The sequence below is a fragment of the Pectinophora gossypiella genome, chromosome 6, assembly GCF_024362695.1.
Source record: "Pectinophora gossypiella chromosome 6, ilPecGoss1.1, whole genome shotgun sequence".
NCBI classification, from domain to species: Eukaryota; Metazoa; Arthropoda; class Insecta; order Lepidoptera; family Gelechiidae; genus Pectinophora; species Pectinophora gossypiella.
Genome location: NC_065409.1, coordinates 12263041 through 12285025, shown reverse-complemented (window position 1 = coordinate 12285025; position 21985 = coordinate 12263041). Strand labels below are relative to the sequence as shown.

At 38.0% G+C, this 21985-nt stretch overlaps 7 protein-coding genes across 14 annotated transcripts in view; 3 read left to right on the top strand and 4 right to left on the bottom strand.

The window, feature by feature from the left end:
- Positions 1 to 21985, bottom strand: part of LOC126367820 (sulfotransferase 1B1-like) — a 243838-nt gene that overhangs the window by 102421 nt on the left and 119432 nt on the right. The gene's annotated exons all lie outside the window — the stretch shown is intronic.
- LOC126367850 (rRNA N6-adenosine-methyltransferase Mettl5) lies at positions 5 to 2533 on the top strand. The gene is made up of 4 exons (XM_050011622.1): positions 5 to 139; positions 643 to 857; positions 1228 to 1368; positions 1687 to 2533. The coding sequence occupies exons 1-4, from the start codon at positions 5 to 7 to the stop codon at positions 1838 to 1840; spliced, it is 645 nt and encodes a 214-aa protein (XP_049867579.1). The 3' UTR covers positions 1841 to 2533.
- On the bottom strand, positions 2518 to 11333 carry LOC126367782 (putative aldehyde dehydrogenase family 7 member A1 homolog). Its single transcript, XM_050011518.1, has 8 exons — positions 11080 to 11333; positions 9606 to 9822; positions 9041 to 9258; positions 7074 to 7289; positions 6640 to 6819; positions 6093 to 6275; positions 4717 to 4923; positions 2518 to 3488 (listed from the first exon to the last, which is right to left on the bottom strand). The coding sequence occupies exons 1-8, from the start codon at positions 11245 to 11247 to the stop codon at positions 3270 to 3272; spliced, it is 1608 nt and encodes a 535-aa protein (XP_049867475.1). The 5' UTR covers positions 11248 to 11333; the 3' UTR covers positions 2518 to 3269.
- LOC126367863 (UPF0545 protein C22orf39 homolog) lies at positions 11880 to 13574 on the bottom strand. Its single transcript, XM_050011640.1, has 3 exons — positions 13222 to 13574; positions 12878 to 13042; positions 11880 to 12157 (listed from the first exon to the last, which is right to left on the bottom strand). Exons 1-3 carry the CDS (start codon positions 13315 to 13317, stop codon positions 11933 to 11935), a joined length of 486 nt encoding a protein of 161 aa, XP_049867597.1. The 5' UTR covers positions 13318 to 13574; the 3' UTR covers positions 11880 to 11932.
- LOC126367785 (peroxisomal targeting signal 1 receptor) lies at positions 13891 to 15905 on the top strand. Its single transcript, XM_050011525.1, has one exon. The coding sequence runs from the start codon at positions 14020 to 14022 to the stop codon at positions 15613 to 15615; it is 1596 nt and encodes a 531-aa protein (XP_049867482.1). The 5' UTR covers positions 13891 to 14019; the 3' UTR covers positions 15616 to 15905.
- On the bottom strand, positions 15925 to 19074 carry LOC126367773 (probable tRNA (uracil-O(2)-)-methyltransferase). 2 transcript variants are annotated; one of them, XM_050011501.1, is made up of 4 exons: positions 18954 to 19074; positions 17235 to 17419; positions 16900 to 17148; positions 15925 to 16818 (listed from the first exon to the last, which is right to left on the bottom strand). In XM_050011501.1, exons 2-4 carry the CDS (start codon positions 17241 to 17243, stop codon positions 15943 to 15945), a joined length of 1134 nt encoding a protein of 377 aa, XP_049867458.1. In that variant the 5' UTR covers positions 17244 to 17419; positions 18954 to 19074; the 3' UTR covers positions 15925 to 15942. The 2 variants fall into 2 exon arrangements, with proteins under 2 accessions (XP_049867458.1, XP_049867457.1); XM_050011500.1 differs by lacking the exon at positions 18954 to 19074 and adding an exon at positions 17504 to 18275.
- Positions 18402 to 21985, top strand: part of LOC126367744 (inositol hexakisphosphate and diphosphoinositol-pentakisphosphate kinase) — a 29077-nt gene continuing 25493 nt past the window's right edge. For 4 of the 7 annotated variants that reach the window (XM_050011453.1, XM_050011452.1, XM_050011448.1 and 1 more), the window contains exons 1-2: positions 19205 to 19447; positions 20605 to 20784. In XM_050011453.1, the coding sequence (XP_049867410.1) occupies positions 19337 to 19447; positions 20605 to 20784 (291 nt within the window). In that variant the 5' untranslated portion in view covers positions 19205 to 19336. The other 3 variants (XM_050011449.1, XM_050011454.1, XM_050011451.1) reach the window with 3 other exon arrangements.

Sequence of the window (21985 nt, the reverse complement as noted above, 5' to 3'; positions counted from 1 at the left end):
CGTCATGTCAGCTGCGATGAAGATGAAGACCCTGCAGGGTGTGCTGCAGGAGTTGAGAGGGTTTGAGGAACCTAAAGTGGAGTTTGAACAGTACGAGACCCCAGCACACATTGCTGCTGTGGCCCTTTACACTATACAGGTTAATTATTTTATAAATTACATATCTATATTTTGAGGCAGTGCTGGAATAACGTATGATGACCTGATTTTATCCACAATTAATACAAGTAGCCATTTCATATTTTTTTCTCAACGGTTGGTAAATAATATATTTTATCTGGCCTAAGTAAGATGAAGTTATCTAGCAAATGCCTATTCATTCTAGCCTTGAAAACTGCTGTAATTAATTAGGTGGACAAAATATTGTATTGTGTATTGTAATAAATATTTTCTGTTTTTTTTTGGTAGGACTTTCTGAGTTGATCAACTTTATTTCTTTATTTTTTTATATTTCACTGTCCCTTAGTATTTTTTAACTCTTGTAACTGTTTTGGGGCCAAAGGAAGAGGGAAACCACCCCTATTTTCCCTAAAAAAGTTGCCTAAAAAGAGTGGCACTTAAATTGGTGATGATAATGTAACTGTTTTATAATGTAGGTACATCCCTGTAACATTAAACTTAATATTTTAATTATCATTACAGACACAATTTGATGCACTAGACGAGAAACTAGTGTTAGATGCAGGTTGCGGTCCAGGCGCCCTGAGTATTGGTGCAGCACTATTAGGTGCCACTGTAGTCACTGCTGTAGAAGTTGACGGAGATGTCATTCAGATTTTCAAGGACAATGTGGATGAGCTGGAAGCCACTAACATAGATGCAGTGCTTGGTGACTTCCTAGGCCCAGAGATTTACAAGTATGTACATACAACCTCATGTCATAACTTTTTGTTACATATCCTCTGCCCAAAGCTGCAAATGCCCAGTCTTTTTAAAATCCAAAACCCTATCGTTTAATTATTGTATCTGGAAATCTTATGTCAGTTTTCTTTTGGTCTTTTTCTATTGGTCATGTTTATAACTTGATAGATTGTCTCAATAGTTATCCTATATCTTTTATTAAAAACACATTCATATATTTAAGTTTACTTTTTATATTTTTTAATTCTAACCCTTTTGATATACAAGATTACAATGAATTAAATCTTGTCCACTACTGCAAATAACCACTAAAAATCACCTGAGTTTTTGAATTTTTTGACTAAATATATTGATTATATATTCCAGATGGGAGAACTATTTCGATACGGTCCTGATGAACCCGCCTTTTGGAACAAAGAACAATGCCGGAGTTGACATGAAGTTCCTTAAAAAAGGCCTAGATCTCAGCTGTGATAGTGTATTCTCCCTACACAAGTCTACTACAAGGTAAAACTGGTTAATTTCTAATCATATTTTTGTTGAACTGTCCATCCAGTAGACTGATTACATCAGAAATGCGTTTCGGAAGTATGTGGCTTAAGCAGAATTGGGCTGGGTTGCCCTTTGCAGTAGACAGCCAGTCGCTTCTGTAAAAGACCAGACCTGACAAATATAGACTTGCATTGATAAATGGTCCGTTTACCTAACTCTCTATAGGTTACGTAAATGGACCCTGTTTAAACGTGATAAAGGCGGTGCTGAAACTGTTCCAAATAGTTCATATATAAGGTATAGATTAGAAAATCACAAATCATCCTCTCACAGGTCACACATAAAGAAGAAGGTGAATGAGTGGGGCGTGAAGGGCTCCGTAATAGCGGAATTGCGATACGATCTGCCCGCGACATACAAGTTTCACCGACAACAGTCGCGCGACATAGCTGTCGACCTGTGGCATCTCCAACACCCTCATGCGTAAATATTTTAGCATAATTTATCGTCAAATCTGCCTTTTTTGTCGGCTACAGTCGTATTTATCATAAACTTTACTATTCTATACACAATGAATCAATTCAACGAAAGAAAATATCTGGCGTATTATATTCCTAATAGCCAGCTTTTTGCAACTACCAGTAGTTAGAAGCAATCCTTTTCATTATCTTTAAATTTTGAATACTTATAAGGCGTGTTTCTCCCTCTTTTTTTGAAGTAAGTATATTTATCCTCTAATCAGAAATGAGTGACTGGTCTCTATTGAACCATATATAGTAAATGTGTAAAATAATCTGTAGACAATTATATATTGTTGTCATCAATAGCTTTTCTAGTTAGAAATACTATGTTATTCTGCATGCTACTAATAGAAAATAATCAATTTTATATAGCCATAATGAGTTATTTATTTGTACAGTCATTCGTCATAAACAGGTAATCGATGTTACATCTATATCTCTATGCGCAAATAACTTGCTTCCCTAAACCGTTTCTCTTAATAACATTGATATGAATATGATTTTGATATTGACATTAGGTATGTATTTGAATGTAAATTAGATTATTATACTCGTATACATTGACGATTGTGTAAAATTTGTATCGGAAAAGAATGAAATAAGGTGTCTGGTTAACTAATAAATTAAATTGCAAATAAAAACATTTGATATGTATAAAATATTTTTATTTATTTATAACAAAACAATCAGTCTTCGGTGCGTACCAAATAAAATTATGACACACATAGTCATACCAAAGCATGATAATTGTATAATCTATGATTTACATAATTGGGTTGTTGATCTTGGCAAACATTCTTTAATTTTATTTTGACTAAGGGTCTGAGCAGATAGTGCGGGCAAAGGGAATCGTATACTACCAAAGCACGCGGCGGTCAAAATGACCGCGCCGCCTATGCCCGCTGGGTACCCGATCTATTGTATCGCGGTCAAAAAACAAAAAAACGTTCCGCCCCATCGTCTACGCAGGCCTTTATTGTAACTTTCCCTCAGACAGCAATTAGTACTTGTCGAAAAATCTGAGCATAGCACAGACTATGTGGAAAATAATGCTTGATGCATACAACCAGGAAAGCGAATCGGGCGCGAGATTTTGTATGATACCGCAAACAATATCCCATACAGGCCCACATGTTACGTTGTTCCGGTTCTGTGTGCATCAAGCTTACGACATTTCTGGTTTAAACATAACAAAAGCTCACGACTGTATCCCAATTGGGGTAGTCAGAGGTACATCCATCGTAAGATGAGCTACGCAACCACACCTCACTGAGGTTTCTGTTAGACTAACATGATAGGCCGTGTCGCCGTCTATAATGGTCGAGCCAACTATGTTAGTGAAAACTGCTCTTAAGATAAATTAATAATGGCTTAAACAATCAATGTTTTTTTAACCTATTCGTCTCCAAACTTGATGTTCTGCGCGAGCTTGATGGCCCCGGAGTAGTTGATAGTGACCGTGGAGCGTCGCATGTACAGCTTCCAGCTGTCGGAGCCGCACTCGCGGCCGCCGCCCGTCGCCTTCTCGCCGCCGAACGCGCCGCCCACCTCCGCGCCGTTGGTCGGGATGTTCACGTTCACTATACCGCAGTCCGAGCCATGCGGACCGATCCACTGTGGAATACAAGATTAAATTACTCAAGGCCGAATTCTCAATAGCCAGATAGAGCCTATTCGTAGAATAGTGTTCCAAATTTGAATATTTTTTGCAATTCTATTAGTAAATAATTTATCTCTTTATTGAAAGTTTTAGTGACGGAATAAAATACGCCTTCATGTTATATTTTTATATAATTTTGATAATAATATAAGATCAGGTACAGTACAGGTACTAACAATACAAATAACTGTCAGAAAAGGTAGGTGGGTGTAATTTAATTTGTGGTGTTGTAGGACAAACTACAATCATAGAATAAGGAATAATACTACGTACGGGTATAAGGAATAATACTACGTACGGGTATAAGGAATAATACTACGTACGGGTATAAGGAATAATGCTACGTATGGGTATAAGGAATAATGCTACGTACGGGTATAAGGAATAATACTACGTACGGGTATAAGGAATAATGCTACGTACGGGTATAAGGAATAATACTACGTACGGGTATAAGGAATAATACTACGTACGGGTATAAGGAATAATGCTACGTATGGGTATAAGGAATAATGCTACGTACGGGTATAAGGAATAATACTACGTACGGGTATAAGGAATAATGCTACGTATGGGTATAATGAATAATGCTACGTACGGGTATAAGGAATAATACTACGTACGGGTATAAGGAATAATGCTACGTACGGGTATAAGGAATAATACTACGTACGGGTATAAGGAATAATGCTACGTACGGGTATAAGGAATAATACTACGTACGGGTATAAGGAATAATACTACGTACGGGTATAAGGAATAATACTACGTACGGGTATAAGGAATAAAGCTACGTACCGGTATAAGGAATAATATTACGTACGGGCATAAGGAATAATACTACGTACGGGCATAAGGAATAATACTACGTACGGGTATAAGGAATACGTAATGCTACGATTCACGTCTTGGTGGATGTTTACCTACATTTGCGTGGACGAGGGTATTTAGTTTACCTATTTTGATCGTCAAACATCCCTCCCGAACGGGTTTTCTACTTGAGTTTGAAAGTCTTCTGACCTTTCACCGAACACCACTGCTCGAAAGATCAATTGAACGACGTCTAACCGTTTTTCTTAACTGCCTTCTGTATCATAATCGCTCAAGAAGCAATCTATACGACAAATTAAAATAGAACTTCTATAACATCGGAAAAAATCAACAGTGATAACAAAAAATTACCTTGAAGACATTGCCTAAGTTCTCAGTGAAGAGACTAGAAGACAGGCCCTGGTCGACCTCGTTGTTGTACTTGATGCCAGTCTCGAGGTCGGGGATCTCGATGCAGTACACGATGGGGGCGAAGCACTCGGTCTGCACCAGCGGCGAGTCGTGCGGGAGCCCTGTCACGATCGTGGGCTCTACGAAGTAACCTTCACGCTCGATCACCTGGGAAACGGTATAAAACATTGAGCTAACATATAATATATTGAGCTGTCCATCATCGGCAATCACCGAGTCGCTTGAAGCACCACTTATAATTCTATTCATTATTTTAAATTAAGTATCGAAATGTGACATAAATTGTCTGGTAAATGTGTAGGTAAAAAAAAATACACAGGAAGACACTTATTCAAAAAATTCAAAATTCAAAAATATTTTACATAGTTACACTTTGAATCGTCAATTTTTACATAACGAACGTCTCATCCGCCTAAAACTACTGCAGCTTCTCACAACCTGTATAGCCGGGGAAAAGAAGCTGCAAGTAAAACCTCGGCACAGGGCCCTAGACGTTCTTTAAAAAAATAAACATAAAATATTGATATACAATTGAGTAATTTAGGTGCCTAATATCAGTTCTCAGACAGTTAATCCCATGCATTCATATCTTATAAATAATCACTAACTTTATAATAACCTTTTTTGTAAAGTTTTTGTTTAACTACTGTCTTAAAGCAGTTGAAAGGCAAATTATGTTTTGTAACGACAAACTTTACCCATGTTTTAACTGAAATATTATTTTATATTGAAGGTTGTTCAATGGATTAAGTAAACTACCCTCCATTTCTAGTTGCCCATTTACAGGTTTATTAAAAAATAACTTTTGTGCCTATTTCAAGAAAATTGTGAGATTATGATCCTGTGGTACATCGGCTTGTTTCCCAATCCAGAAGCATCGGTTCGAACCCCGGTACCGGACTTGCTGAGTAATTAGTTTTCTACGGCCGTGCATATTAGGCTCACCACCTGGTGTGGGTACTTAGTTCATCTTACGATGGATGTACCTTCGACTGCTCCAATAGGATATAGTCGCGAGCTTGTTATGGTATTATAGACGACTGCAATAATATAATAATCTAGTTTCGTACTAATCAAGTGAGTTACTTTTTACTAAATGTCAAAACACGAAATTACTATGGAATTTGTATGAAAAAGCACACTGTGGCATAGAAAAACGTGATAAAATGTCGGACTTATTATTACGTTTTCTTGATTAAAATTCATAAGTTAAATAGAACATAGAAAAAGTTTTTCGTTAGTTTTAGATCTGTTTCTATTTAGTAATGAGAATTTCATAATTTATCTTGAATGTGGTAAGTACACGACCCAATTACCTTGCCGCCGAACTCGATTTTGCCGCCCTGCTTGATGATTTCAGCTACAGTCTTCTTATAAGCCTCAACGGCGGCGGGCGTGTGCAGCGGCCCGATCAACGTCTCCGCTAGTAGAGGGTCGCCGATCTTGCTTACCACACCCGCGAACGACTTCTTCAGGCGAGATACCACTTCGCTGTATACCTGTAAAGAAGTTATACGTTGTTTAAAAGATTGTGCCGAAAAATGAGACGAGAAACAATCGTAGAGAAAGAATGAAGCGTACTCAAGCAAGCCTGCAAGATAACAGTGATGGTTATGTGTAGAATAGCAAAAACTTAAGTGAATTTTACAATAGTTTAATGATGAAATTGATATTAAGATATGTCACAAAAAATATAATGGTAACAAAACCATTGTGCTACTTCAGTAGTTCTTGATTTATAAAGCAAAAACGGCAATAGCCAATAGTTCAAAAACTAATTTCCGTTGTATGAAGTAGAGATGTCGCCAGTATGCAATCCCCTAGCCTAGATATGTCCAGTTAATTCGCACGGGTTATACCTACCTTCTTGTGTATAAGCAATCTCCTAGTTGTAGTACAGCGTTGTCCCGCGGTGCCGGCGCAGGCGAACAGCGCCGCGTTGAGCAACAGCTCCAAGTTTGCATCTTCGTTCACGATGATGGCGTTGTTGCCGCCCAGCTCCAGCAGGTGGCGCCCGAAGCGCTTCTGTACCTCCACTCCGACCTTGCAACATTTAGATCATGATTTAGTTAACAAAATTGGATAAAGTAAGGTATTATGGTGAAAATTGGTCAAGAATAGAAGTAAGTACATTGGCAATTTGCGAAATTGGTAATGACAAGTTACCAATGACTGTTAATAGAAAATGTTTGAGTGTTGTTTTCTGCGGTAGTCAAAGGAAAGGGAATGACGCTTTTCGCTCACTCGGCATAATGAACACACGCTGCTGACGCGTAGGGTCGTCCAATAACAAGTACCTGTTGCCCAACAGCTGTGCTGCCAGTGAAGGACACAAGCTTGGCCCTCTTGTCCTGGACAATCTTCTGTCCGACGTCCCGGCCTCCGACGCACAGTGCGGCTACGGCGCCGGGGATGTTGTTCTTCTGAAGGACGCTCTCCACGATCTTGGTGACTGCGACCGCTGTGAGAGGAGTCGTATCTGACGGCTTCCATACGCTCACGTCTCCGCAGACCTGGAGGTTAGGGATTCTTTAATGTTTGTTGAGTAGTTGGCATTATAGACTGCGATACGGCAGAGCTAAGAGAAAACTTGGTAAGATGTGGGTACTTAATTCATCTTGCGGAGGATGTACAGTCATGAGCAATATCATGTGCCCACATTAGAACCCTGTCGCACTATCATATTTGACATTTAATGAGATTTACGGTTTAATTTGATTCCGGTTTGGTTTGGTTTGATTTCGGTTTTTTTGGTTTTTCTGTTTGGTTTTAGTAATAAATGTTTCTTTCTTTCTTTCTTTAATGTGTCAAAAAAGTTAATGTGACATGGTTTCAAAGTGTATACATATTAGTACTGGTGGCCTACGAATCTGGTGACCGTACCTCTAACTACCCTGTTGGGATATAGTCGCGAGCTTATGTTATGTATATAGCTCAAGTCTAATTACTATATTATTTATTATCTAGAAGTAGTCAATAATTATAATTTTGATGAGAATAATTTTAATGAGATGATAAATTATGAAATCTTATCGCGTTTGTACTGGTAGGCTAAAATTGTTTGTTCATGATGGTTTGATAAGATAACATATATTAACTAATGCAAATTATTTAATAAATATAGGTATTTACACCTATACGTGTACGCATTTTAGGTACTTATAGATTTAATTAACTACACATTACTTGAGTACCTATTGTTGTGTAGGTAGGGGCAGATAAGGTAACTACTTATATCTAAAATTTGGGTTATTCGTGAACTATTATTAGGTACCTAAGGGTGTACCTTTCACTCAGGTGTCTGCGTGTAATAAATAATTAGATTTTTGTTTTATTATGTATGTTTAATGATGGACTTTCCAGGGTACGTTCCCCAAAAACAATATAGATGGCGTTGTACAAATGTAACATGATGATTGGGAAGATGTGTAGTGCCTGGGTGTAATAAAAAGCGGCGAGTCGGACTCGCCCATGAAGGGTTCCGTAACAGCAAGTAACATAATATAAAAGTTTTTTTTTCGTTCCTATACTTGAGTTGATTGAATGAAAAGTAAATTACGGTTTACGATTTGTGATGTATTAAAAAAAAACTACTTACTAGATCTGGTTCAAACCAATTTTCGTTGGTAGTTTGCATGCTAATCTACATCATATATTTTTTTAGTTTTATCCTCCTCTTATTTTAGAAGTTACAGGGGAGGGGGGGGGACATTTTACCACTTTGGAAGTGTCTCTCGCGCAAACTATTCAGTTTAGAAAAAAATGATATTAGAAACCTCAATACCATTTTGGAAGACCTATCCATAGATACCCCACACGTATGGGTATGATGAAAACATTTTTTTTGAGTTTCAGTTCTATGTATGGGGACCCCCAAAATTTATTGTTTTTTTTTCTATCATTGCGTAAAAATCTTAATGCGGTTCACAGAATACACATATTTATCAAGTTTCAACAGTATAGCTATTATAGTTTCGGAGAAAAATGGCTGTGACATACGGACGGACGGACAGACGGACGGACAGACATGACGAATCTATAAGGGTTCCGTTTTTTGCCATTAGGCTACGGAACCCTAAAAAAGGGTCATAATTTATACCCAAAAACAGAGATAAAAGATGCATATATGTCTGTTATCCATGAAATGAGGAGGTTCAACGAAGGCAACTCTGTACAGCGCCATCTGTATTTTTGAGGACCGTAGCTTCAAAAGTCCCTCATTACATACCACCTGTACGGATGTGGATTCTATGTGTTTTCTTACCATAGCAATAGCGCTGTTCCACCCAAACACGGCAACAGGGAAGTTAAAAGCGGTGATGATGCCGACGAGCCCCAGCGGGTTCCACTTCTCCATCAGCACATGCCCTGGGCGCTCGGACGGGAAGATGGTCCCGGGAAGAGTCCGGGATAGACCCAGCGCCAGGTCACACACGTGGATGTACTCCACCACCTCGCCGATGGCTTCCGGGAGGATCTTGCCTGGAGAGGGTAGTTTGATTTATCAAGTTAATTGGTAAAGATACCTAGGTTGTAAATATTGATGATTGGTTTGCCCTTGTCACTGGATAGCAGAACTAATAACTAATGACAAAAGAATTACTTGCTTTACAACATTTAAAGACCTCCAGATTAAGCGTCTTTCGAGTATCGTCGTCTTGGGGTACGCTTAATCTACAATGACAGTCTACCCTCAGACATTGTGAATTCTTGAAACTGTATTATTTGGGAAAAATCCCTGAATGTTCAGCTGTTGTTTGGCAACAGTTAGCAGATCCATCACTCCTCACAGATCATGATTTGATGTTCAGTAGGTACTTAGTACTTACCCATTTCCAAAGAGACCAGTTTTCCGAGCGGGTCAAGTTTCTCCCTCAAGGCGTCACCGATCTGTCGGACGATCTCCCCGCGCGCGGGCGCCGGCAGCTCCGCCCACTCGTGCCAGGCCTGCTGCGCCGCTGCCGCGCATGCCTCATAGTCAGCAGGGCTCGCTCCCTGGACTTCAGCTATGACTTTGCCATTGGCTGGGCTGTACGACTGGATCGTCTGCATGGGTTTCGATAAATGGTAAGAAATATTGTTTATAAAAATTGGCGTACGGTAACGAGCATTAATATGTATACACTTTGGTACCATGTCACATTAACTTTTTTGACAAATTGAACTGTAAGTCTCACTAAATGTCAAATATGTAAGTGCAACAGAGTCCTAAAGTGGGTACCTACATTATATTGCTCATGACTGTACCTACATATGTACATACATAAACTCACGCCTATTTCCCACTGGGGTAAGCAGAGACTATGAAATTCCATTTGCTTCGATCCTAACACACTTCTCTTGCTTTCTCCGCATTCATCAATCGATTCATACACGCACGCCGGTAAAAATTGTCGTAGGTTTTTACGTTGTGGCAGTTATGATTGCAGTTCGATGTCCATGAGAGGTATTGAATTAACATTACCTAAGTAGGTATGCGATTTGATAAGTATACGAGTTAAGAGGCTTGTCTACATCGTGGCAACTTTGTTATAAGTATTTTTCATTCCATCAATCAAAGTGATCTAAATATATAAGGAGAAACTGACTGACTGACATATCAACGCACAGCCTAAACGGCTAAACGTAGGCACTTGAATTTTGGATGGGACGTAACTTAGGCACCGTAGAGGTGTACTAAGAAAGGAATTCCCGAAATTCCCACGGGAATGGGAATTAGCGGGAAAATCCTTTTGTATGAAAAATATCTCTCTTTTATAACACGCCACGCGGACGAAGTCGCGGGCAAAAGCTAGTAGTTAAATAAAAGGCGACTTCAAATTAGGCCAGTACTCATACATAATGTGTAAACACATATATATGTATAACTGTGCCTACATTACTCGAAAACAATGGCTGATCTATAAATAAAGTCAACCTCAATTTGCATTCTAGAATAGTTAACAAACTTTCAACAAACATGGAATAATCGCATTGGGTATCTATAGGTATACCACCTACCTACGCTGCTACGCTGCAGTTAAAACAAATACATACATAAACTCACGCCTGTTTCCCACCGAGGGAAGCAGAGACTGTGAATCCTATTTGCTTCGATGCTGACACACTTCTCTTGCTACCTCCACTTCATCGTTTCATACCTTTAGTTAGTAGCAGGTTTAGAGTAATAAACTAAACCTTTTCTATGGACATCACGTCATCAAATCAAAATAAATCGCTACAAGTCTTCTAATGACTTCTGACTCTACTTTCCCATTAGAGATTAGCAAGAGTATTGAATAGTTTTAACAAGTAGGTACCTACCTGTCCGTTAGCTTCCCATTTGCCGTTGAACACGCCTACATTCTTCTCCTGTAGACCCAGCTCCTTCAGGAAGGAGTACTTCGGATCCTGGATGAGGTAGGACACGCTTCGAGCCATCGGGACGCCCAATCTCAGAGTTAATACGCGGCTGCACAGAACGCGACTCATCGGTGAGTCTTGCTAAACCCAAACCCGACACAAGAATACTTATACGAAGATTGTGAAGTTCAAATACCCGAGTAAACAGCTTTATCATATTTGTGAACAATTAAAACGTTATCGAATAGATAAAGTGTCAGTTGCTGGGTCAATACTTTTATCATTCGATTTGTAGTTTAAACGCGTGGAATATTTACGTGTTCGCGACTATTTGTTCGCGGGTGTGCCGGCGTTAAGATAAAGTTTTAGTAATTAGCAACATTTTAAAATCATAATTGCTTCCATTATACTTGATATCCAAATTGGGTCCCTTTACGGATGATAAGTGAAAACGTAGATAGGTATCTAACGAAATTGTAAGTCCTAACAAGTTAGTAACAATCGATACTTTATTATTCTTATCTGAGTTTTTTTAAGTATTGAAAATAGATAATGTATAATAGAAATACCAATGTTATTATATATATTGAGAAATACCTTCTAAAGACAACAGTACATACCAACATTTCTTTGACTATTATAATTTAATTAAGAATTAATACTGATATTTATTCTCTCTCATTAAAACAACTTAAGAGACCAATCACTGTCTGTAACATTGAGATAACTCATGAATAACATTAATTAAGGGTAATGATAATGAATGAACAAGTTCTTTTACATAATTTACCTAATTTATTGTTATTAACAATTATCACATTATACTACAGAATCCTCCCTTTTCTGCTTCTTCTGTGCCTTCTCTCATCTCTTTCGCTTTCTGTGCGAGGTAGGTGTTCTCGTCTCTCTTGACCATCCATTCTGGCAACGGTCTGTCCCAATCTGATGGAGGTGATTCTCTTTTCTTCCATGTATCGTTTTTCATGTGACCTCTTAATCTTATTAACCGGCGCAATCTTTCGCTTTTTATTACGGCTTCCTATAGGCAAAAATAATTTGGTTAGAACATATAAACGCAACTCATCTGCATATAGTCAATGAGACCGATCACAAGATACAATCCCAAAAAAAAGTTAGAACATATTGTAATATGTATTTAATATGGTTCATCATGTCTATCCCAGGACTTTGTATCAAAAGTGCTCACCCTATTACAATTCCTAAAACAAAACCCTAAGTCCCCTAAGTAACCCTAAGTAAGTAAGTACTATTGATAGACAACATCTTACATCACAAACATCTTAAAAATAAAAAAAAAATAAAAAACTGACCATACTAATCATGATTTCACTAACATACAATTTTTTTCTACCATGCCATGAAATGAATGTCTGTAGAAAGATTTGTTATTCATTATCATAGCAATGTGTACAATACTAGTAAAATGTTAAACTGATAAATATGAAGTGTTTTTAATCTATTTAACTTTATAATAAGAAGACATTTCAAAAAATATAAGTGTATAACTCTGTGGCTGCTTAAACCAACACCAAAATGAAGATGTGGCCTAAAGCTCTTTGTAACCAGGCAAGAATTCCAAAAAAATGACAAATAATACATTTCACATTTCTGACAACTCTTACCTAAAACTTAGCCATTTTTTTTACTAGCCTGGATTGTCCCACCGCTGAGTAAAGGCCTCCCTTCTGAACTTCCACCATTAATGAACATAATTCTCATAAAATATCAGTATACTTACTGCTGCTTTAATGTCTTTGTTATCAACCCATTTACAGCAGTTATCGTAATCCCGCTTCCACTGGTTGCAGTCAAGGGTCTCTCCGAAGATGAAGTACTGATGAAACCGTCCTCGAAAACTGGTGCACTCGTCGTATTCATCCTTATATAGGTCACAGTCACGAATCTACAACAGCATATAAATTAAATATTTAGCTAAAGCATAGACAAAACTTTAGTTGAAAAAGAGAAGAGTTAAGGAAAATCAATTTAATTCGTAAGATTTTTCCTTTACTCTTCATTATATAACAAATTCAACAACCTACTGAAATAATAAATATTTTTCTTAAATAGAGTCATACCTACCAGCCACTTATCTTCAGGTTCTATATCAATTGGGGCTTCTGAAGTCTCGGTTTGTGTTTCTTCTGCCTCGGCAGTGTTTTCTTTAGTATCCGACATGATTTTAACACTTTTTTTTTGCAATTTAATTCATAATTTATATTAAATGTTGCAAAGAAGGCATGCAATATAACCTCTTCACTTCAATTATATAACCTCTAATATAATGGTAATTCTTCACTAATCTTGTGGCCTTAGAATAAAAATATTTATTTTGGTTTATTATTGTTAATTTAGCACAATTAACTAGCGACAAAACTATATTTTAAGAAGTTTTTTCTTCATAAATAAAATGCAAAAGTGACAGTGACAGTGGAAGCATAGGCAGTGAATCAGCTGTTTGTATTTAGGGTCATCGCAGACGAAACTTTTTGAATCAATTTTTTGAAATACGATTTTCACTATGATTCATAGTTCACCGGAGGCTCATGTTGCTGTATAAATTTGACACACCAAAGATTAACTGCATGTGGGTATCACAGATATAAAATCATAGAGATAGGCATAAAAGTGAGCAAGATTTATACGGTTGCATGACATGTCGCGACTTTTCGAAGCTAAACGAGGTACAAGTCTAAAGGAGGCATGAATAACAATCGTAAAAAAAAACAATTGTCAATTTTGACATTTGATTGACGTCACTGAAATCTACGGATTTGCGTGCGAGTTTTGTCCAGAAGTTTTCGGACTAAATTAATTTGAATTCGTGGATTAACATTATTATTACAAACCCTTTGAATTGTGTGATTGTGGCAAGCTACGATGTCTCTTAACAAGTTGGTTGGTGGTGATTGTGGTGGAAACAACCCCCTTGTACAATTATCGCAGATAGTAAGCAGAGATGCGGCTCCACAATTTTCTCAAGCTGATAGATTTGTCAACGAATTTATGGCTCAGACTTCAGGTCCGCAAACTTTCAACATGAATGCCTTGCTAAACAATATACCAGAAGTGGAGAAAGTGGGTAAAAGTAGCAATGGTGGTCAAAAGATAAACCAGGTATCCAATCTTGGCCCTCAAACATCAATGCCATGGATGCCTGGACCGTCTTCTTTTATGTCGTCGCAGTCCATGTTCCGACCTTTTCCTATACTACAGCAACCCATGTTACACCATCAAGGACCATCTAATGTTCAGATACAGTACATAAGTGAATCTGAATTACAGAAATCAGAAAATGACGATGTAAAGGCAAAGGCCACCGAATATGTAGATAATTTTAAAGAAGATGATGAGCTTGCTTACAACCAATTTATGTCCTTCATGAAGAAAATGAGTGCTGGTGAGATAAACTTTACTGAACCGGTTCAGGGAGAGCAAAGAAAAATGAGTAAAGATGAAATACTAGACGAGATGGCAGAAAAGTACAAAGATGAATGGGCTAAACTCAGTGATGTCAATGATTATTGGAGCTCAGAAGCTGCAAATGGTATTTCAGAAGAGTATAATTTCACTGAAGGGAATGTGATGTTGGAAAATAAGAGTGCATTGGAAATAGGTAAAGAAAAATTGAAAATGGGTGACATTCCTGGGGCTGTTTTATGTTTTGAAGCTGCTGCACAGCAGCAACCTGACTCTGCTGAAGCTTGGTATTTATTGGGAACAACACAAGCAGAAAATGAACAAGACCCTCTTGCTATCACTGCTTTGAAAAAGTCACTGGCCATTGATCCAAGACAACTGGATGCCTATATAACACTAGCAGCTGCGTACACTAATGAGAATTTGCCTAAATTTGCATTTATTTCATTGTTGGATTGGCTAAAAGCTAGTAAATATAATGATTTACTCCCCAATGACATTGATCCTAAGAAATTAGATCTCAAGGATTTGGAGTCTCATGTCAAAATGTTGTTCTTGAGGGCAGCACAGATAAATCCTTCTCAAATTGATCCTGATGTTCAAAATGCTCTTGGAGTGATGTTTAACATAAGTCAAGAATATGACAAGGCAGTAGATTGTTTCCGAACAGCGCTAATGGTAGCTAATGATGATGCTAAATTGTGGAACAGACTTGGAGCTACACTAGCAAATAGTGACAAGTCTGAGGAAGCTGTTGATGCATACCATCAAGCTCTTAATTTAGAACCTGGATTTATCAGAGCCAGATACAATGTTGGCATTACTTGTATGAACTTAGGGGCTCATAAAGAAGCAGCAGAACACTTCCTTGTAGCACTCAATCAACAACTAAAAGCCAAAAGTATGTATCCTGACTCCTCATCCAATGATACTAGCTCTTCAACCATTTGGACAACATTGAGGATGGTGTGTTCCTTCATGGGGGAACATGATGTTGCAAAATTAGTTGATGAGAGAAACTTAACAGAACTGAATAAGTTTTTCGACCTTGAATAAATTTACTAAAAAAAGACTAAGAGTATCATAGTCCAAGTGTCATAAGTAAAATGGGAATTAGGTAAGATAAGCAAGAATAATGTTGCTGATAACATGTGATATTGATACATAATAGTTATTTTTTATGTTGTTATCTTCAAATTGTATATATGTAGAATGTGAAGGGTTTTTTCTGATTTGAATTATTATCTGTTAAGAAAAACATGTTATGTAATATGAATGGATTTTTTGGGGGACTTAGATGAAAATAGATATTTATTAATTAAGGATATTGATGAAATGACTGAAATAAAAATCTTTATATTTTTTTTATAAATTGATTTTTATTTATTTTCTAACATGTAGAAAACTACAGTTTTTGTCTGTTAAAGGGCAGCCTTGTGGATGATTATTGTAGAACCAACATGGCTTTTGTTGAACTTTTATACTACATGATTTATTTTTATTACTTTTCATATTCTTATTTACTTCCTCCACAGTTTTTGGGAACCTAAGTTGAACTATCCCACCTTGAACTTTAAAAATGTGATGATTATTCTTTAGAAGGGTTTGGAGACCGCCACATTCAGATTTTAAAGATTTTAGTTGGTCCTGTGGGATTAATTGCACTACTTCATTCAGTTCAGCAGACTTTCCAATAGACCAATTAGAATCCAAATTACAACCTTGTAAAAGATAATTTGAAATTTTATCAACAATGCTATCTATAAGAGTCTTATCTATTTGTGTACAGTTTCTAACTTTTTGCACTGGCTCTCTTGCCTTGAAATCGTGTATCCAACTTCTTTTTAAATTTTGTGCAGCATCTGGTGGCACACTAGCACCATTGTTTATTATATTCTGTATTTTTTCACAGTATCTGCCAAACTCTTCTTTAGGATAATTTCTGCCTCTGCTTACAAGGCATATCCTTTTAGTACTTGGTATTTTCAATCTATCTATGTCTGTTATAAAACCACAATCTTCACAAAGGCTTTTGATGTATTGTAAGTACTCAGTGTATTGACTTACAGACGAGTTTTGTCGCCGATATTTAGTGCCATCAAAGTTGAAGGCACAGCAGGGAAGTAGGAAAAAGTTACATTTATAAGAGCTTCTTGCTGCTATGACTGGTATCCATGGAGTGAGCTCATCTGAATGATTGCCTATAAGCCAGTCACTCTCTGGAAAAATGTTGATGTCTGAAGGAGTTATTGTTTTTTCCTGAAAAAAGAAAATATAATTAATATAATTATTTTAAAATAGGATATTTACTTATATTTTTAAAGAGTTATATAAATCTACCTCAAGACTGACATCAGCAGGATAGATGTCCCATATTTTCCTCTTTGTCACATCAATGCCTAGCCCTTGATGACCTTCCTGAGTTAAGATGTAGACAAGCAATCCATTGCCACAGCCAAGATCCACAAACCTCTGTGGGGTCTTTAAACCCAGGTGCTGTCTTTCTTCTTCCCAAAGAAGCAACAGATATGTGCCAATGGCTACATCTTCATATACAAACTTTTGAGGGTCTGTACATTCTGGCCATTTCTGTAACAGGCAAATTGCATTTTATGCTTACAAAGCCAAGGCTTAATTAATGTCAGTGACATGCAAAATCAAATTTTATGACTTACTTTTACCATCTCATTTCCATATTTTAATTTTAAATCATTGTATTTCTGATAGTATTTCTCGCTGGACACTAGAGCAAGGGATTCATTACATATACTTTGTTGCTGCTCCACACATTCTTCACCCCATTTTACAAACTGTGGCAGAACTGTATCTTTTAACCATAGGTAAGATTTAGAAGTATTACCTGAAAAATAGAATTTACCAAAAAATAAATAAATAAAGAATCATTTTATGTTTATATTCCTATGAAAAGGTGATTTTTACCTACATTCTGAATTTAAAACAACTGTGTCATTCACCAACTGGAAAGTGTAGGAAAACATAGGACTTATGTTTTGGTTCTCATCTTCAGGTGACACATCATAAAATGTAGCCGAGAAGTTTTCCTTCCTCAATAATACCAATTGGAAAGCATGAGACTCGTTGTAGTTCTTTGGAAGAAGTTCCGTAAGTATTATTTCTATATTAGAAGGACTTTCATCCTTACTGTATACAATGTTAAATTCTTTTAGAATCTTCGTTTTGTAGTTTTCAATATCATTTAAATCTTCTATTCTTTTACAGCCTAGTGGTGGAGTCCAGATTGACGAAGGTGGCGTACACATTAGCTTATATATTATTTTACTGCCCCATAATCTTTTATTAACAACATGCGGTTTCTTTATTAAGATATCAATAGATATCCAAAACGAATTTGGTGTCATGGACGTTTTAGTACTTGCACATTTTTTTGAATTCATAACTGTGAGCATAAATTTATTTAAACTGAGAGCACTACAAAACTAATTTAAAATGATGAAATAGGAAGCGATAAAGTTGTGACCACGTAAAGTCGGAAATCTGAGAAGCGCATGCGCATAATAAAATAAACATGAAAACATTGTCAAATGTCACTATCTGTCACTTAATTTTTTTGGTTGGGGTTTTTGGCCTGATTGCAGAGACTTTTAAGCCAAAAGAAGTGACCCACTCTTCTCACTTCCTTCAGTAAATATTTTTACATAAAACAAAAACCATGGTCATAATAACATTCAGATATGCCACAGGCGCCTAGGCGGGCCGTGCACGTATATTGTATGCATGAGTTGTATCATTACGTGAATTGACTTGACTCATGTCATAACGGTTACAAACGAAACGAACGGTCCCTCATAAAAATTGTCAAAAACAGCTGTCAATCTTCCGATTTCTGAAGATATTTTATATTTATTTTAGGCCTATTTCTTTCTTATTAATTGTAACAGATTTTGATTTAGGTGCTCGAGTTAGAGTTATCAGAGTATTACAAATATCTTTAGGGTCTATGTAGGGAATGTCATACACTGAGCTTGAACATGGATATCAAGGGTTGCGACAAGCCACTCAACCACAATTCTACGTCGGAGATGATGGAAATCTTGTCCAGTTAAGGTCACCCGTAAGTTCCCAATGGAAGATTGTGTGTAATAAACGCTTCTCCATGGTTATTTCTGAAATATTACTTGAATAAGTTCTAATATGTTTATTCTTTGTCATTCTTTTAATATTCTATTTTTAAGACCGAATACAAAAACGATTTACGCGACATGTTTATTTTATTTCGTATAATATTGTATCTTTTTGTCTCAACACAATGGACAATACTGTTAGAGAGTCACACTGAGCAAATATAATTTGTTGACCTTTATGTAGTATACAAACAGAATGCACTAATATTTGCTATAAAACACTGAGATTACCTCATACCCATAGCCAACATTTGATTTTTGTCATTCAATATTTACTTTGTATATCTAGGACACTTATTCTGTGATAACTAGATAAGCCAGCATAAATTAGCTGTAAGCACTACTGTTCTAGTCAGGCTGCCCCTGCTATCTGTTCACTGTCCACAGTTTACATAATCATATATTATTGTGTGTTAGCACATGTGTGGAATAGATTATTTATAGCGACAAATGTTCCACAGACAATGACAAGTGAGGTAACGTAGTATGTTGTGTATCAAGTTTTATCAGAGTTATCTGGTGTGGGCCCACCAATCACAAGTGTTTAGCCAGGGCTGCTATCAGTTATCATATCAGTTGAGATGGTAATCATGATACTAGTGCAGTAGTGTGTAATGGAGTGGCAATGGTTGAAGGATTGGTGGCGGCTCAAGAGATGGAGGAGCAAGAAAAAAAAAGAGCAAAATGATGATGATTTCTGTTACTGTGATGACTGTTTACCTGACGTGAGAGTTAATTGTTTTCATTAATTGAAATTTTTGTTATTCTTTATATATCAATAACAATAAGTACTTGAGAATCAAATGACATTTCAACTACTTATCTATATTTAGAATTAACTTATTTATTATATTAATGATTCAACCATGAGTATACCTATTTGTTTTACGTAGCAATTTCTTTATGTAAATATGACCTGAATAAGTTAGAGTAAAAAAATACTTGTTGAATCAGTTACTAAATATTGTAATTTAAATCTAATTTCAGTTTACTTAGTCATCTTATTAACGCATATAGGTAGCTATTAACTGTTTGTTATTCAGAATGAAAGATACATACTTGATAAATAGTAATCACACTTGTAATTACTATGATGGTGTTTTTTTTTTAAAACCATATTTACAGTATGGTTCTTTACAAAACCTTTTTATGATAGTGAATGACAAATTTTATTATATGGAAGTGTATATTGTAAATGATTATTTTAAAGAAGAAGAAGGTCCTAAATAGGTCAAGCGTGGGTTTGCTGATAGCCATATTAGAGGTTCAGAGTTCAAATGGAAGAGATCATTTGAGATCACGTGTCGTACGCAGTACGATTATTCAACGTAAATTGAGTACCAACCGCCTACATTGCGATACCGTTCGTTAAGATTGCTAACCAATTTTAACCGTGAGCAATTGTCTTTATTCACTAGCCTTAGAGTTATGTACCAACATAACAAAGCTTTTAGATGTTTTACGTATTGGTTTGACTAAAAATCTTGAACATTTTGCTCATAAAATATTTGCATAGTGATTAGAACGTAGTAGGCGTCACTACCGTTAAGTATTCGGTAAAGTATGCTATACAACTAGGTAGAAGAAATCGAAAAATATCTCATAGTTACCTATTTTGAAGCAAAAAGAAACGCTTTTCGGAAGGTTACTAAGTCAACGCAATTTGTGGCCGCTATTAGTATTCCTGTCTTATAATAGTTGTTCATCGTCTCTAACATCAAGCCTGTATCACCGAAGGGGTAGGCAGTGGTGTTTAGTACGTCCACACACGTCGAAGTGCAAGTGTAATAGTTGTTTTGTTATAAAAATTCAGGTCGTAAATATTTTAATTTTATTATTATAATTCCTAACTTAAATACGTTAATACACATCTCTGTTTCAGGGCGAATTGGATCTGTGCGAGTCGCTAGACCCCCATTGCGATGGCGGGAAAAAAGTGGTGGTGGGGGTGTGTGCCATGGCCAAAAAGTCGCAGTCTAAGCCCATGAAGGAGATCTTGACGCGGCTTGACGAATTCGAATACATCAAGATGCTCGTCTTCCCAGAGGAGGTTATCTTGAAGGTTCTGGTTTATATCTAACCTCAGTGGAACAAAATACGAAACGGTGACGTCATACCTACGCTGCCGGCGTGGTCGATAGTTGCGGCATTTTTTTTAATGAGAGGGTAGTTTAGTATCTGGTTAGTGACGGTTGAATATTAGCGGGAAATATAAAAAATATATACTTATCGGATATAGGTTTGGCGGCGAGGGTGTGCTGCCGCCAAAGGATGTTTTCGGGGTACCGAACTGAGCATAGTACCCCGCTAGCCACAAGTTAGTAGTGTGACTAGGGATCGACGATCCAACAGTGGTCAGGTTTCTTCTCGACTTCGCGACGGGGAGACATCCTCGGGGCTATGCCCCCTTGATGTGGTCGCACTCGCCGCCCGCAAAGACGGGCGTGGCACGGGGTTGGGACACGACGGGCGAATACGCCCCTCCGTGAGCCCGATGGTGATGCAAGTCCGTGGTGCCGCTAGCGAGGTCGAGCCCACCGGGTGGTTCCCCGTTGGGGGAGGCCCAGTGAGCGCCCGTCAGCTAGCGGTGGTGTCAGGTCCGGTGTGTAGCTGCTCCGTCGCCGGGGCAGCTGGTGTCGATTGGGCTGGAGGGGGGGAGAGGACTGCTTCCACTGCCACTGGGAGCGTCAACTCATCCCCCGGGGGGTGGCCACGATCCTAACTACTCGACGGGGAGTAGTGGATGTGGGCAGCCCCTGTCCAGTCCGGTGTTGGTGTTCAGTGCCCACCGGTGAGTTGGCCTAGCAGTGAAGCCAGGCCTCCCACGATGATGGGCACTGGGTCAGTCCTAGAGCGGATGGCGGCTAAGATGTTGTGGAGCAGCTGTATGGTCTGCTCCAGCACTTCCAGCTTCTCGCTGGAGGGAGCTGGGGGTGCCTCCGCTCGGGGCCTCGCCTTCTTCCCCTTGGGAGGGGCGGCGGCTGCTGTCTCTAATGTTGAGGGTTGCGGAGGGACGGGTTCCACGGCGATGGGCTCGGCGGTGGTGGTAGCAGTGGGGGCAGGGGTTGCTCTTTTACGGGCGCGCCTCTGCCTCTGCGGTTTGGGCCCATTCGGGCCGTTCGCCGCGGCCATGAGCGAGCTCCTCGCTGTCGGTTCGCTGCTCGGGTCCACAATGGAGGTCGCAGGTGCAGCTCTTCTTGCACTGGTCAAGGGCGCGGTGCCTGCCCTTGTGTTGCGCAACTCGCGCGACTTCACAGGGCAAG

Bases quoted from the DNA above. Each gene is read 5' to 3' on its own strand.
- LOC126367850 (XM_050011622.1), top strand. From the start codon at position 5: ATGTCAGCTGCGATGAAGATGAAGACCCTGCAGGGTGTGCTGCAGGAG. The intron at 140-642 runs GTTAATTATTTT...TTATCATTACAG, and splicing joins TGGCCCTTTACACTATACAG to ACACAATTTGATGCACTAGA. The intron at 858-1,227 runs GTATGTACATAC...TATATATTCCAG, and splicing joins CTAGGCCCAGAGATTTACAA to ATGGGAGAACTATTTCGATA.
- LOC126367782 (XM_050011518.1), bottom strand. From the start codon at position 11,247: ATGAGTCGCGTTCTGTGCAGCCGCGTATTAACTCTGAGATTGGGCGTC. The intron at 9,823-11,079 runs GTAGGTACCTAC...AAACCCATGCAG, and splicing joins AATGGGAAGCTAACGGACAG to ACGATCCAGTCGTACAGCCC. The intron at 6,276-6,639 runs GTAGGTATAACC...ACTTCTTTACAG, and splicing joins GATTGCTTATACACAAGAAG to GTATACAGCGAAGTGGTATC.
- LOC126367863 (XM_050011640.1), bottom strand. From the start codon at position 13,317: ATGTCGGATACTAAAGAAAACACTGCCGAGGCAGAAGAAACACAAACC. The intron at 13,043-13,221 runs GTAGGTATGACT...ATGCTGTTGTAG, and splicing joins AACCTGAAGATAAGTGGCTG to ATTCGTGACTGTGACCTATA. The intron at 12,158-12,877 runs GTAAGTATACTG...TTTTGCCTATAG, and splicing joins ACAAAGACATTAAAGCAGCA to GAAGCCGTAATAAAAAGCGA.
- LOC126367785 (XM_050011525.1), top strand. From the start codon at position 14,020: ATGTCTCTTAACAAGTTGGTTGGTGGTGATTGTGGTGGAAACAACCCC.
- LOC126367773 (XM_050011500.1), bottom strand. From the start codon at position 17,987: ATGCTCACAGTTATGAATTCAAAAAAATGTGCAAGTACTAAAACGTCC. The intron at 17,149-17,234 runs GTAAGTCATAAA...TGCCTGTTACAG, and splicing joins ATGGAAATGAGATGGTAAAA to AAATGGCCAGAATGTACAGA. The intron at 16,819-16,899 runs GTAGATTTATAT...TTCTTTTTTCAG, and splicing joins CTGCTGATGTCAGTCTTGAG to GAAAAAACAATAACTCCTTC.